A 15653-nucleotide genomic window follows, 5' to 3' on the forward strand; every position below is an offset into this window, starting at 1 on the left:
GAGACTTTTGTGGGGGGCCTAAATGAGCCCTTTTTTAAAATATCGCCTAGACTATAACCCATGCATGCACGTTTGTCTCTTGCTGGTTTGTTACTGTTCCTGTTTCATTTTGACTTTGAGAAAGATCCTGCTACGAATGAAATATCAGGCCCTTCCACTACCACAGTGTTTATTGACTTGGCTCTCCCTAGTACCGGTACCACATTGTTTGTTCAGTCAAGCAAATATCACCTGACCATGAAAAATGGACTATAATGTAAGTATATGTACCGGTAGATTTTCACCATCAAGGGATGATTAAAATGTAAAATGTTGTATTTAAAGCCCTTTCACTAAATGACTAAATGACACTCCATACCTCAAATTGTGCATGGATACTTCTGATGCATTTTCTCTGATACATTTTTATAACAGTAACATTAAACATTATGGACAAGGATGGCTACACACACACTTGAACTATATATAAACTATTGATTTGGTGGGGACCAAGAGGTTGTAGGGGTACCCCTGTAACTTAGTCCAATTTGTTTCTAACTTATAATGAAGTTCTCAATAGTGCAGTCTCTGCCAGGGCACTTTGATACATACAACTGTCCTTCCAACTTCATAAGAGTGCATACAAATGAACATCCAACCTGGTTCAATGGCTTTTTGGATGAGTGCCTGTGCATCTCGTACTTGCTTCATTGTTTCTGCCAGCTCTCTCTGAGTTACCTCTGCTGTCTTGGCAGGTGGCTTAACAATCGCATTATTGGAATGGTTTATCCTGAAGGGAATACACAATTTTTTTAAAATTAACAACTAACATATTATACAGTAAAATTGGAAGTTGCGGTGAAGACAGTGCATTCAAAGATTAATAGTGTGTAAATTACTGATTCAAAAATTAAAAGGGTGATAAACTTTCAGGCAAACTAAAACATAGTGCTACAATTTGTTCATGAAGTCTTTGGTTCTAGATAGGTTTGGCAAACTTTTGGAAATGCTTGTCTGAAAAAGGTTTCATTTCTTCCACTAGGACTATTATGTGGAATGGATTACCAACCTCTATCAGAAACACACCTTCTAGAGCGTGTGGTTTTTTGAAAATCTATTTTGATGGAATATTTATGTTTGGATTACGTTGTTTATTTAGAGAATATTTGTTGTTCATTTTTGCTCATACTAAGTAGATGTATTCGCCCAAATTAATATTTTATTTTGCAATGAAACTCACTGCCAGGGATGCTTTCCTGTGTGTGAAAATATTGTCAACATCTCTGAAGCGATTTTCTTGATGTGCTCCACGAAAAGTTTCCAGGGGCATGGTGGGGAAGTCAATCGTGAGATTAAGTATTGCTTTTTAATCGGTTTTGTGTGAAAGCACTCCCAGCAGTGTGTCAAAGGCTAGATTTAATTAGCAAGTGTGCTACCTTCTAGTCCTTTTACCACTGTAATACAGATCTATAGTTTAATGTTTGACTTTCATTGTGTATGTTATTTCTTTATATCTGTCATGTTGCGTAATAAACCAAACCAAAGGTACAAAGAGAAATCAGTCTGTTAAAACACATTAAAAAAAAACTCACTTTAGTGGTCTTCCTGCAAACATAACACCATTGTAAGCCAATGCCTTGGCAACAGAGCTGGTGTCAGTAAATTCCACAAATGCAAATCGGGTTGGTTGTGTTTCATCACCTGCCATGCGTACATATTTCACTTCACCAACATGTTGGAAAAAACTCAACAGCTGTTCTGCCGTCACAGTCTGCAAAATATGAAAATTGTTGTTTTTAGGTACAAACAATATGTAACTATAACTATAACTTACAACATTTATAATGCGTTTTCCACCATGTTTCAAAGCGCACAGTTGTTTCTTGTACAGATATCAATTTACTAATCAAAGGCATGTGAAAAAAGAAAGCTCTTAAGTACTATCTTAAACGAGTCTAATGAATCAGTTTGGTTTGGGCCAAGACCTACGCAAATGCTACGAAAATGTTCAGTGTTACCATAAAATTAGAAAGTCTGAATCATGGAGGAAGGTCATAATTAGGTCACAGTATTGGACTCTTTGACAAACATAAACTTGAACTTTGCGAATTGCGAGACCTGTGAGGAAAAATTCAATTTAGCTTTTATTCAAGTTGGTTGAACCATAAAAAGGCAATTTTTTTCAAATGCTTCTTACTTAACGGTACAGACTTCTGTCTCTTCGTGAAATCAGTGACGAATTAACGGATCAGGATTTGACAATAAACCCACCAACCTTAGCAACAGCATAGCAATGCCCTAAGTTCAGTCAAAGTAAACAAAACTGCAGGTTTATGCATGTTCATGTCTACACATGCAAATCGTGGACCTTGAACAATAGAGGACAATAGGGTCCACAATTGAAGTGTGCATTCAAAACATATGGGAGGTCTTCCTAAAATGTTAAATTACAAACAAAAGAGGGACAATAAAAGGTCCATGATTAAAGGTGTTTACATACGTTTGTACATGTATATGGTGTAAAAATCTAGGATTTCCTATTGTTCCTCTTTTTGCTTGTTGTTTACAGGTCCACAAAGTCATGATTGTGACTGCAATGCTTGTACATAGAAGGTTCGAACAACCTGCATCCTGTGGTCCACACAAAGATGGCAAGGTTGGCACAGAGTTTTCCACTTTCTGAAAAACAGTGTTAGAGGCATTTTGGGGGGTTTGGGTAAATCCGTAGCAAAATGAAGTAACATTTAAGGAAATCAAGGTCATAAACTTACATTCACAAAACTTTTCTAGTGAAAGTTGCAGCATTTTTAAACATGTCCTTTCTTAACTACCGGCACACAACAATAAAGGATTGTCCATATAGTTTAGAGGGAAGAAGGGTGCACCCTCGGAAACAAACGGAAACTTGAACCTTGCGAATTGCGAGACCTGCCAGGAAAAAGTCGATTCAGCTTTTATTCAAGTTGGTTGAACCATAATAAAGCAATTTTTTTCAAAACATGCTTCTTACTTAACGGTACAGACTTCTGTTTTCCGGTATTTTCCAGTATTAGCGGCACTAATTTGCATATTCCTATGCCACAGACACATGTGGTCACTTCCAGAATAGTTTTATTGTGATCTCTGTCCTTGAAAACATGGGTTTAGACACCCAATTCGTTCAGTTTTCTGCAATATTGGCTAAGATATAGTGAAAAATAGATTTTTCAGTAATGGCGCCACTAATTTGCATAAAAACAATACGTGGGACATTTTTTTAAATTTAAAAAAAAAATCGTTTTCTACGCATTTTTTCTGATCTAGAGACGTTGATTAGACGTTGATTTTTGAGGGTGCACGATAACACCTTTTTCCCACCCAACTAATAGTGTGTAACTTAAGAAAAACAAGTCTGTATAATGTGTGTACAATGTAGATGATTAACAATGGCCAGGAATAGAGTGGATATTTTGCAAAGGCGGTAGATTTAAAATCTTTCAGAAAGGAAAAAATAAGCAAATAGGGATAGTAAAGGGGTACGGATACAATTTCTTCAAGAATTACATGTAAAGGCCTTTTCACACTACAGAGCCAATTCCCAGGGAGTAAACCCCAGGGAAATTCCCAGGGATTTTTCACCCCACCAACACCCCAGCAAGCGTTCACACTAGACACTTTTGGTAACTCCCGGGAGCACTATTTCCCGGGAATATGCACGGTCGTTTCACACTCGCAATCAAACCCCGGGAATTGTGCAAAATGATTGTGGGCGGACAGTCGGCCAATTTCGAGAAAACTTCCCGTTCCTCGTAGATGATGACGTTGAGAAATACACATCGAAAATTGCTACCTATCCCGCCGCGACGCCCAGCCAGCCCAGCCCGACGCCCGGCCAATTAACCCGCTCTTCCGGGCCGGGCCGCACCGATGAACTATGATGAAATGTTCCCGCATGCATTGTCAGAGCATGCCATAAGAACAAATTTAAACAGGCCTCATTTTACTACCAATCTTATCAAATTGTTACTTTCAGCAATGACTTTGTAACGTGAAAAATCAACTTTTCGATCGCAACTTTCTTCAGAATAAATATGCTAAGTATGGTATGGACGGATCATCCATTGATACCGTAAGGGGTGCTTTACCCTTCTTTTTTTTAATTTTACATCGTTTCTTGAATAAAATTCTTTACAAAATTATATTGTGATGATGAGGAACTTATTTTCTAACATGGAAATGTTTCGGACTTCATAAAGAGTATTTTTTTTAATTTTTGAACAGTGGAAATGCTGGTAAAATGTTCTTAAAAAAAAGATCATGGTACACCCCTACAGTAAATGGTGTGATCCACATTGGTGACATGCCCACACACTGTGCACTGTAGTACGGCAGCTCAACACGTGCTTTTCATGGAAGAAATTTTCATGGAGAATGCCTACATGTTCGTACGAACATTGTTGGAAAATAGTTATGTTTTGGAGGATAAAAGTTGCATTTCCAGGCGCCGCGAACTGAAGTTGTGAGTATTTTAGTCACGCGGCAGCCCGATCGACAAACTGAACACACCATTATATTCACAATCACATACATTTTGCATCGCACACTGCGACTTATTTCCGAAAGTTTGGAGCACTTGAATATTGCGTCGCAAAAATGCGACGCGATACAGGGGAAATCGAACAAGGTGGGGTAAGTTCATACCCGCTTTTGTTCACACCAGTTGCTTTTCCCTGGGAAAAACGTGAAACCCCAGGGTTTTCTCCCTTAACCCTACTCCCGAGATTTCTTTGGTAGTGTGAACAGACCGACCGAAACTCCCCGGGAATTTCCCGGGCCCGGGGAATCTGTCTAAATATGTGAACGGGGCTTAAGCATGTGCACCAATTTTTATTTGAAGTTGATTTGAAGGATGGTCAGGTTGCAGTGCAAGGGAAATGTTACAAAATGATTCAAAAGAGTGCTCCGCCACATTTATGCCATTCCTTGAATTTATCTTTTGGACAGAACTGTGTCATAGGAGAGAGCAGATGATGTTGTGTAGCTGGGTAAGTATTGAAATAATTGTTGCATGTAACCTTAGAAAAATTAAAACAAAGTCAAGAGCAGTGTTCGAGTTCCTTAAACACTTTTGCATAGCAAACACTGCTAATGCAATGTGTGCGAAAGCATCTCTGCCACAGAGCGCACAACAGCGCCCTCTTGTGATTTACTGTTATAATCATCCAATCCTTATCGAATCACGTTGTTGTTATAAAATCCCCGTTTATGACTCCTGATCATCATTTGCCTTAATTACCCAATTACCAGGTTCATTATACACATAAATACCCTCTGTGCATGAATTACAGAAAGTGAGTACAATTTTTGTTGATTAAGATATATTTGGGGGGATTTACTTCATGTTTATTGTCAATTTTGGGTTGCAATTTACGCTGTAATTACATATATGGGATTTACATGTCATGCCATACTTTTGCTTAGTAACTTATACACATGTTTGTCGGAACTTTACTGGGAATATTGAGGGTTTCATAGTATTTAGGGTCTTTCCATGAATATATGTGCTATTATACCAATATTTGGGGTTGTTAATAAGTATTTTGGGCCATTTTCCTCCATATTTGTGGTCATGTTATGTACATGTACATGTTATTGCCAGCCTAATTATGGGCACACATGTGTTTACATGTATATTGTTAATGTTTTATTATATGATTAGGGTTTCTTAGGCCCATGCATATAGTAATTAAGTTCCCCTTTATGTTTATTCTTCCCTTTAGAACCACACACATACTCCTAGCACAGCACACACACACATCTTTTCCTACCAGTGCCACACTACCCATTACCAGAGTCAATAATAAAACCTGTTACCAGCCCATCACCAGTTTTGGTCTCCTACTTCTTTTCACAATGTTTTTTTTTTTGTATAGCAATTCACATTATTTGTGTAGCAGTTTTTTACACAATACAATTGCATGAAATCACTGAGCCTCCATTTAGTTTAACACGAGTACATTTCCATCCTGAATCCATGGATGTGATTGGACTGTAACCAAAAGTCTGAAAATGTTTGCAGGAAGTGCGAAGTCCAGCAAGCGGTATAGCTTGAAGCTGTTTATGGCTTGGGTTCTGGGGTCGCTAAGGGCCTGGGAAAATTTTGGATTCTAGACTCCGTGGTGCAATCTGAGGTGGTTCCTAGCCACTTTTCTCTGAATTTTTTAACAGGACTTTTTAAAAATTTAATTAAAATAATTTTATTTCATTTGTTTCAACTACTCTTGTTCATGGGTCATTCCACGAAGTTGAAATACAAAGTGTGACATTGGGGTCAAACTTTTTTTACAAGTTTTGATTATGCATTTTTTGATAGCCCATACATTTTTTGATAGCCCATACATTGTGGCTTAACAATTCATTCAAATTTAAGTCACATGATTTTGGAAAGTTGGTAAATTTGTACACAATATATATTTACACAAGCCAGTTGTGGATGTAACATAATATGAAACATGGGACACCAAATGTTACATCCACAACCCATTTTTAATTGTGCATGCCATTTTGCCAAAACATTTTAAAATCTGACATTTATTTTTTTCAATAGAAAGGGTACATCTTCTCGCTATAATTTGTGTAAAACCTCAACTCCAGTCTACTTGTTTTCTTTTCAAAATGAGTTATTTTTGAACTGTAGGTTTCTCTGTCACACTTTTTCCACATTTTTTATGCTGGACGCCGTAACATTTACAGAATTTGTGTATGAAAAATGTTTTTGAATAGCATCTTATAGCCTTATTGTCAAATGACATTTGTTTTAGAAATAACCATTCCATAACAAAGAAAAACTTGTTTTATAATCAATCCTCAGAAAATTATGGCCTGTTCCTCAACTTCATGGAATGACCCTCTTACAAATTTTTTTTTCTGCACTCAAAGTTGAGTACTACGGAAGCATAAAAGGGACATTATAAAAGAAAATTTAAAAAAATAAGTCATAATTATGACTTATTATTAAGTCATAATTATGACATATATCTCATAATTATGACTTATTAAGTCATAAATACGACTTATATCTCATAATTATGACTTATTAAGTCATAATTATGACATATCTCATAATTATGACTTATTATTAAGTCATAAATACGACTTATATCTCATAATTGTGACTAATTATTAAGTCATAATTATGAATTATATCTCAAAATTATGACTTAGTAATCATCACACTTCCCCATGTAGTAACTTTGCATTACATGTACAAACAGTTATGTCTAATTTTATGGACAGAAATTAGCATAAGGTTCTACTTTGATCTGGGACTTCAACAGAGAGAGATTTTGGGATGCCTAGCAGCAAATCACAAGGTTGTACTATCTCTTCGTCACTTACAATGACTTTTGAAACAGCAATTGAGGTCTTCGACGCAGAAAACCGTCAGATCTCATAGATGTTGTGTATTTCATAAAAGAAGAGTTAAAAGGCGTGGGTCAACTGAATGGCGTGAGCCAAGAAGTAGTAAGACTGATTTTGCTTATACTCGACCCTATGAAATGACTGAGACGGAGAAAGTACTACAGCCGTGGGCCAAATTAGGTTTGGCATGTAGTCATGACAAACCAAAACCATACGGAATATGTATCAATGGTTGTATAGATGGATTTTCTCGTTATTTACTTTGGCTGGAGGCATACGTTACTAACAGCAACCCACGAGTAATTGCACATTATTACCTTGATGTGGTGGATCGGGCAAATGGACGCCCTCGTCAATTGAGGACAGATTTGGGAACTGAAAATTCTCATATAAAAACCATGCAGGATTTTTTAGACTGCATCACGAGGATGCAGTTGCAGGAGAGAAATCTTGTATACAGGGGAGAAGTACCACAATCAACGCATAGAGTGTTGGTGGGCTATCCTGCGCAAGGAGAGTTCACAGCACTGGATGAATGTATTCAGCCAGCTAAAAGACGGGGGTGAATTTTATACAGGCAGCTTTCTTGACAAGAATCTCATCCAGTTCTGCTTCTTGAACCTCATATCTTGAACCTCATCCAGGTGAGTTTCTCAGTTGAAAATAATTGTTAATAACAGTGTGGAAGGAAACAGTCACTTGCTGGGATATGTACATGTACTGGCATCTATATTGATCCTAGTGAGGTATCACGAAACATACATGTATCTGGGAAAGTTTTCATCTTCATATATAGAGGGCGTGGTTTTGTGGGTTTTTTCCAGTTTTGTAAAGAATATTATGAAAATGACAAAACACAACACGAAAATGCAAGTCCATTCTTTTTAGTCTTGAAAGTTTTTTGTCATTCCAAACTTGATTCTGTGCCCTTAATCGGTCTTTTTATTCGTAGTACCCTATTGGTTGCAATGTTGAATAGAATTTCTTGCACACTTTTCAATTGACACTGAGCGAATCAACGCAGTTTTGTGCACTTACGTTTCAGTGACCGCTGTCTTTATTTCGCTATTAGCAATGGCGTCACAAGAGGGGGAGGGGTAGCAAGGGGGGTCCTTCCCTCCCCCTCCCCACCCCTGTGGAAAAGCTAACCCCCCCCCCCAAAAAAAAGGATTTAAAAAGAAAAAAAAAGACATTAAAAAGGGACACAAAGTCATATTGCTATTCATTTAATGGGTTTTAATAAAATAAAATGGGCGTAGCCAGGATTTTGTCTAGAGGGGGCAAAAGCACAATTTTTCCAAAAAAATCCATGTACATTTCCAGCATATTTTTGATTTATCATTTTTTTTCGAGGGAGGCAGGGACATTTACTGCTTCCCTCCCCACCCATTCAATTAACAGAAATTTGACTTTGCAACTCTGTTTTTTTGTTTAGCGCACCCCCCCCTCCCCCCGCCACGCCCATGTATAATATAATTATGAAGACTCGGAGCAATTCATTGGGGGTGATTATGGTTGGTGTTATATGTTACATCCCCTGGGTAATCCTGGAGTGTTACCCAAGGAGAAGAGTGGGGGGATAATTGCATCGCACAACTTTAAAAAGGGAGAAAATGCATGTGTACTTATGAACTTTCTGTTAGGGGTGTGTTGCAACAATTGACAAAATAAGTGTTAAATCAGCATGGCACCTGCACACATGTTCCCATATAGTGCCTGCTACAATTACATTGCATGCGGGGATGCTGCAGTTATAGCTCTGTGGTATGTGTTATATTTCTCCATGGTATAGTAAGCAGTCACATATAAGAAGGAAAAAAACTGTATAAACTGTATAAAATGTTCTGTGATTTATTTAGTTGTTGGTGTTAGGTGACCATTCCTTGAATCTCTGGAAACATTCATTTGTTTATTTTTCTCAAATAGGTTACTTTTGGTGAATTTATTCCAGGAATAATAATGGACAATTTTGTTCTTTGGATAGAGTGAGAAATAATAGGTACCCGTCCATTTTTTTCTATGTTAAATCGGATTTTAAGTTTGTTTTAATGAAACATCATCGTCAGATATAGATTGCTGACAAGACAAATGTAAAATAATATTAAGATTCATATTGTACATTTGGTTTCACGGATCTCTTACGGAAACAAATCATCGGCGATTGCAATTTCCCACATGCCACATCACTATTTGAAGGAGAATTTGTGTAAAAAAAATATTTGTAAAAAATATACCGTAAACCTACATGATGACGTTGAGAAATAAACAGCGAGAATTGCTATCTATCCCTAGCTACCTGGCCAGGCCGACACCCGACAAGCCAGGCCAGGCCCCGCCCGGTGCTCAGCCATCCCTGCTTCCATCCAGGCCCGCGGCCTGGCGAACTACCATCAAATTTTCCCGTATATAACAAAAACGTCAAAAATCCATTCGCTTGTGAATTTTAATTCAGCATTTCGCCATGATATTTCGGATCATCCATTGATGCCGTTGGGGGTGTTTTACCCCTTTTTGGAGTTTCACATCGTTTCTCGAATAGATTTATATATATATTGTGATGGTGAAGAACTTCGTTTCTAACAAGGGAATGTTTCGGACTTCATAAAGATTAATATTTTAAATTTTAAAACAGTGAAATAATGCTGGTAAATTGTTCTTAAAAAAGAATATGGTACACCCCTAGACCGTGAATGGTGTGATCTAGGCTAGTGTGATCCACTTTCGTGGCTTTCTGTCCGTACGTACGTAAGTTGACTGTGTTGTGCTGGGACTACACACTGATGACACTGTACATACATGTACACAGCAGCTCAACACGTGCGTCAGATGCTTGTTTTCACCAAAGAATGTTTAAGGATGGTGGTGAGATTTTTGAGGCGAAGCGTACGCGAATTTCAGAGACTTTCACAGTCATCCAATGGCCCGATCGACCAACTGAAAATACTATATAAATTTTTGCATCGCACAAAATGCAATGTATTTCGGAAAGTGCGGAGCACTATTGTGGATATTGCGTCGCAAAATGCAATGCGATACAGGGGAATGGAACACTGGTCAAGAGGAAGCCCCATTCCTCTAAATGTAACCTCAGGGAAACACGTAATCAACAAAAGTTATATCTTATAATTCGGGTTTCGTTTAAATGTTTTGGAAAATTCGTAAACAGATTTGGAATTTCTTCCATTTATATATTTATAAAGTAAGGATGCACTTTAAATGAATACATGTAACTAGAATGAAAGTGTGCATAAGCTTTCGTAGCTAAACATCACATCCTTTAACCCTAAATCTCCAGGCATTTTTGCTAGGATTCAACCTCAATCCTGCAAAATCCTCCAACTGCCTCCCCTTAAAAATTGCAAACAGATTCAATCCTCCTAAATCATCCGTTATTTCTTGAATGTAGTCCTTGGAGCGGTGACCACTGCCTCAATCCTGCAAAATCCTCCAGCAATCACTGTCAGTATGTTGAGGCAGAGCCAGTGCGGAGAATTTAAAGTATAATCGTGGCCAAAATGTACGCACAGCTGAGCATAAAAAACCAAGGTCCGGCCTAAGACCTTGTCACAGTGCATCCTCCAAAATCAGCCACGCATGCTAACAATCCTGCAAAATTCTCTATTTTGCACAGAGAATTTTGGAGGATTTGGGAAGGTTAGGGTTTATTGATAATACACTACTCGTGGCATGTTTGACCAAACTACAGTGGAACGTCGCTATACCAAACATTCGGCTATACCGAACATCGTCCTTGGCTACCGATTTTGGTGTACAAAACCAACCGAACACTGTTGTTGAAAACCGTCAACAGACGAGCGACAAGTGGCTATTATTTCCCCCAAGGCATAGAAGGGGAAAGCCACCCATCGATGTAGGTAGTAAGCTCAAAACTGTGTAATTACATAATTCAATAGTCGGCACATGTTCGAAGTCATCTTTCAGTAACTACCAGGGCGTGCAGGGTGAAGTTATGAAGGGCGCCATTTTATTAAAAAGTGAGTACCAGAGCAACGGCAGCTTAAAATCGCTATACCGAATGTTCACTATTACAAACATTTTTCTGTGGATCCTGCGATGTTCATTATAGCGGCATTCCACTGTAATAGTGGGCCATGCCTATAGCAACTATTAAATAAGTCACCTGACCAAAAGTTGTACTCTAATTGGTCAATGCGCACTGTTTGATTGACAGGTCGGAAAGGTCTATTAGCACCAACATGACCAATTGAAAAAGTCCCAGTCCGTTCCATTTCCTCTGTGAGCCAGAAGTTGTACCTGGTGTTTTTTATGCTGATGAACTGTAATGTGTTTGTATTACTCCCCAAACACTGTGCAAACATGGTATTGTTAGTAAAATTATCATTGGAGAGTCCGAGTAACTAGGACTCTACGAATCACCTTTTTTAACATTTGGACATGGTCGGGCGATAGTAGAGTCTAAGGATCATATCCCTATTGTGACTTCCATTTAATCAAATTCCAACAATTTTCATCATACCCCAAACAAAATCTTCAGATTTCACCCCCAAAACAGTCCCCAAACTGCCCTGATGCGCCCCTGTAGGCACACATTCTCATTCAGCCTATTGCAGTTAACGCCATGTCACGCACTGAACTGACGAATTATAGCAACCGCGGGTGCATGTGCATCGTGTCAATGCTTATGTGCACCCACTCACGGCTTCGCCGAATTAAAAACGAATACTAACAGAAATTTGAAATTTGATTTTACTGTTTTCTTTAAAATGACAGCATGCCAGGAAGAATCATATCACAGGGAGTTTAGTACCATTACTATCTTTAAACCAAGTATGCTTTCAACAATAATTTTGTCAGTTACTTTTTGATAGCTGCAAATGATGTACTCTACCTTTAAATGGTTAACCCCAACTCCCTACATGTACTTGTGTCTTTTACTAAGTAATGGACCAAGCCCACCAAAATCCATCATTGACCCTGCTTCACATGATGTTTAACGACCAAATCCGCTGAAATCCACCACAAGACCATCACTGCTATAGATAAATTTTGATGGACTTGGTACTCATGACTTGCCTACCATAATCCCCAAAATGGGAGGATGGATTTTGTTGGATTTGGGAAGGTTAGGGTTAAAACACAAAATGTACCAGTATGCTGAAAATATCAAATTAAAAACCATAACTGACATAACAAGGTGCATTTTTTTGGGACATACATGTATGCTATCAAACACATAAGACTTACTCCAGAGTCTAGATTTCCAACGTATACAGTTCTGCGAATTTCTTCAATCTTGGTAGGGTCCACATTATTGAGTGGAGGTGGTTGAGGCAAGCCAAGGGCAGCAAATGTAGGATCCATACCTAAGATAGCAGGAGCAACTGGTGCTGACAAAGTAGTCATTTGAGCCATATCAGGCACCTGTCAACAAAAAGAGATTAAACAAAAATAAGAAAACAACTTGCTATGGGATATAGGCCAAGCAGGGGGTGGTGGTTGAGTCAAGAAAGGCAAGGTGGGGCTGTGATGTCAGGTTTCATCATGATCCATGCACCCTGACCTCCAGTTGTGCCCAGTGGAATCTGGATTTATTAAAGCAACCTGTCAGATCAACCCCAGCCCTGCACGATCTAAATAAAGACGTGCAGGTGGTGAGAGTTAAAGCTCACCGCTGCCAAAATGCACGCTAAAAGACATTACGACCATGTACAGTAGTCAAAATGTGTGACACGATAGGTGTTGTTATGAATGAATAAGTAAAACTAATAACATTTCCATAAAACAAAAGGGCACTAAATGAGGTCCCCACAGAAAAGCAATGATTTATAAATGTGTAGTTGAGACTAGAAGTACATGTACAACTGGATATTACTTATGCAAAAAAGTAACACAAACTACTAAATGTACACGTATACATGTACCTGTATTAATTTAATTTAATACAATGAATAACTACATGTTTGAAGCTTGGCAAGACCATCACTACAACTCTTCCTTGCCTAATAAGTCATCGTCCTCGATGACTCGGTAGTTAAGGAGCAACTACCACTAACACTGGGATAACAAGTAACACATGGGTTGTTCATAAATAGAATGCATCTTATGCATTATATTGGGCGATTTAAAAACATAAAAACATGTGCATGGGGTAAAGAGGTAAGAGGGTATGGCGAGCAATATTTTGTATTGTGCCAATGATGTGCGACCTTTACTTTTAGAGATATGAGATATTTAATGGGTTTTGTAACGATTGCACTTGATAGGTTTACAGTACAGCAGCATACACGCGTGCAGCTATCCTCTGTAGGCCTATAATTACTACACGCTCTGTTTTTCAACCCTCAACATCAACATCAACATCAACAATCAACAATCGACATTAACATCAACATCAACAATCAACGTCAATAATGGCCCAACACCGTGTGGTTGTTCCTACAACCTCTACCGGTAGTTCAATTTGTAACATGCATTCATGAGAAGTAAAAAACGAGGAAATCAGCAGATCCAAGGCAAAGTTGCATGCCTGTAACACCTACCGGTACATATAACTTCTGGTTTGACAAGGTCACAGCATAAGGAAGCCCAAGGTCAAAATTGTACCATTATCATTATCATTAATATCATTTTTTGTGCCACGACCATTGCCACTGGACAGTCAGTCCGTAGTGCATGTGTTAATGAGGTCAAATCCCAAAATCTCTTTGCACGGCCTACGTCATGAAACGGCCACATGTACACGTGAAATTGTAAGAGTTTGGCAGATCTTTTTTCACAAACTACACATTTAGAAAGAAGCAGCGGGTTTCCAAGTTGGCGTGTTCAGTGGAAAGAGAACAATTTTTTGAATCAAATGATATAAAATATGTCGGGATTCAGTATGTTTTTGGCAGAATTTTGTACAGTCAAAGTTGGGGTGTGATTTTGAGGATGATTTTTATTTTGCCCTTTCAATACTGGACTAGAAAATAATGGTGAAAATGTGAATACAATCACTACACAGATGGCCAACAATGCCGTTGCAACAATGGTATCTCCATTCCCCCCCCCCCCCCCTGCAGTTTGCAAAGGCATCCCTATCAGAGGCTCCAGTGATAATACGGTTTTCCGGTGCTCGTCTCCGGAGAACCCCTTTGGCACAGGGGGGCGTGAGTGGACATTCTAACAGCCTTCTTGTAGGCAAGAAATCGTATGGGATCTCTGATTGGTCCGTTTGCTGCAGCCAGCACACTTTCAACCAATCACTGCTGGGGAACTTGGCAGGCTGGCAATGTTTCGCGCGTTTTTCTCCCTTTTCTGCTTTCTTTCGCCGAGCTTCACACACGACAAAATAAAACCTCCGTACCTTTCGACAATTTTTCGACTTCTTCGAATCGCTCAAGAACCCCGCATTATGCCGGGTAACAGAGGCCGCAAGCGCAAGAATCCAAGGGACGGCGGACAGCGGGAAAAACGTCCTCTAAGCCATCATCCTCGCCAAACTCGAGCACAAGCCAGAGCAATGCAGACCTTACTTAACCCGCCATCGGTCGCCAACAGCGATGCGGCAGGCTACGGTCCCGAGGAACAGCGCCCTCAGTCGTCGGGAGCGGAGGTCATACCGCCTGAGGTCACACGTACATGTACTCACGCTGCAGCCACCAGCGTGACCGCGACGGCCGAAAACTCGCCGGTCGCCCGGTCTACCCCCAGATTCCGGCCAGCCAGCAACCCACACCACTGTCAGGGAACTCGAGCGGGGCTTCCAACTCCTTTCGACGGCCAGCCGCCCAAGAAACGGCCGTACACGTCGGCAATTTGCAGCTGGGGGCCGCGACCTACACCACTGCCGGGACGCCGGCGTTCGTTGCTGGCACCCCGCCGGCCTCCGCATGGCCTCCGCCCATATACACCAGCCCACCTGCCGGCGTGTTTACATCGTCGCCAGTGGTCATCCCCACACCGAGTGCTGCCCAATCCAGTGCCATGCATCCCCTCTACCAGCAGGCCTACATCAGTGGCATGGCCCCATCATACTTCACTGGTTTTCAGGGCGTTCCAGTGGCACATCCTTCGACTACACCCATATCCGGGTCTTCCACCTCATCCGGCCAACTTGGACAGCCAGCCAGGGGGTACCAAAACCCATCCACCTCGGGTGAGTACAGTGCCGATATGGCCAACATGGCTACTGGTTGTGTTACCCCAAGCTCACAACCCCTTTTGAGCATAATGAGTTCTCAACCTGCTCCTTCTCTGTCCAACCAGACCAACCCAACCACCACTGCCATTAACCCTGAGTGGGGAGGGGG

At 39.9% G+C, this 15653-nt stretch overlaps 1 protein-coding gene across 1 annotated transcript in view; it reads right to left on the bottom strand.

Moving 5' to 3' along the window:
- Window positions 1–15653, bottom strand: part of LOC119728244 (splicing regulatory glutamine/lysine-rich protein 1-like) — an 89000-nt gene that overhangs the window by 43375 nt on the left and 29972 nt on the right. Inside the window, exons 4-6 of the mRNA XM_038200399.1 lie at window positions 12607–12783; window positions 1572–1750; window positions 639–769 (exon numbers count right to left, since the gene is read on the bottom strand). Of these exons, the coding sequence (XP_038056327.1) occupies window positions 639–769; window positions 1572–1750; window positions 12607–12783 (487 nt within the window). The remainder of the gene's footprint in view (window positions 1–638; window positions 770–1571; window positions 1751–12606; window positions 12784–15653) is intronic.

The sequence above is a fragment of the Patiria miniata genome, unplaced genomic scaffold (assembly GCF_015706575.1).
Source record: "Patiria miniata isolate m_02_andy unplaced genomic scaffold, ASM1570657v1 HiC_scaffold_20, whole genome shotgun sequence".
Taxonomy (NCBI): Eukaryota; Metazoa; Echinodermata; class Asteroidea; order Valvatida; family Asterinidae; genus Patiria; species Patiria miniata.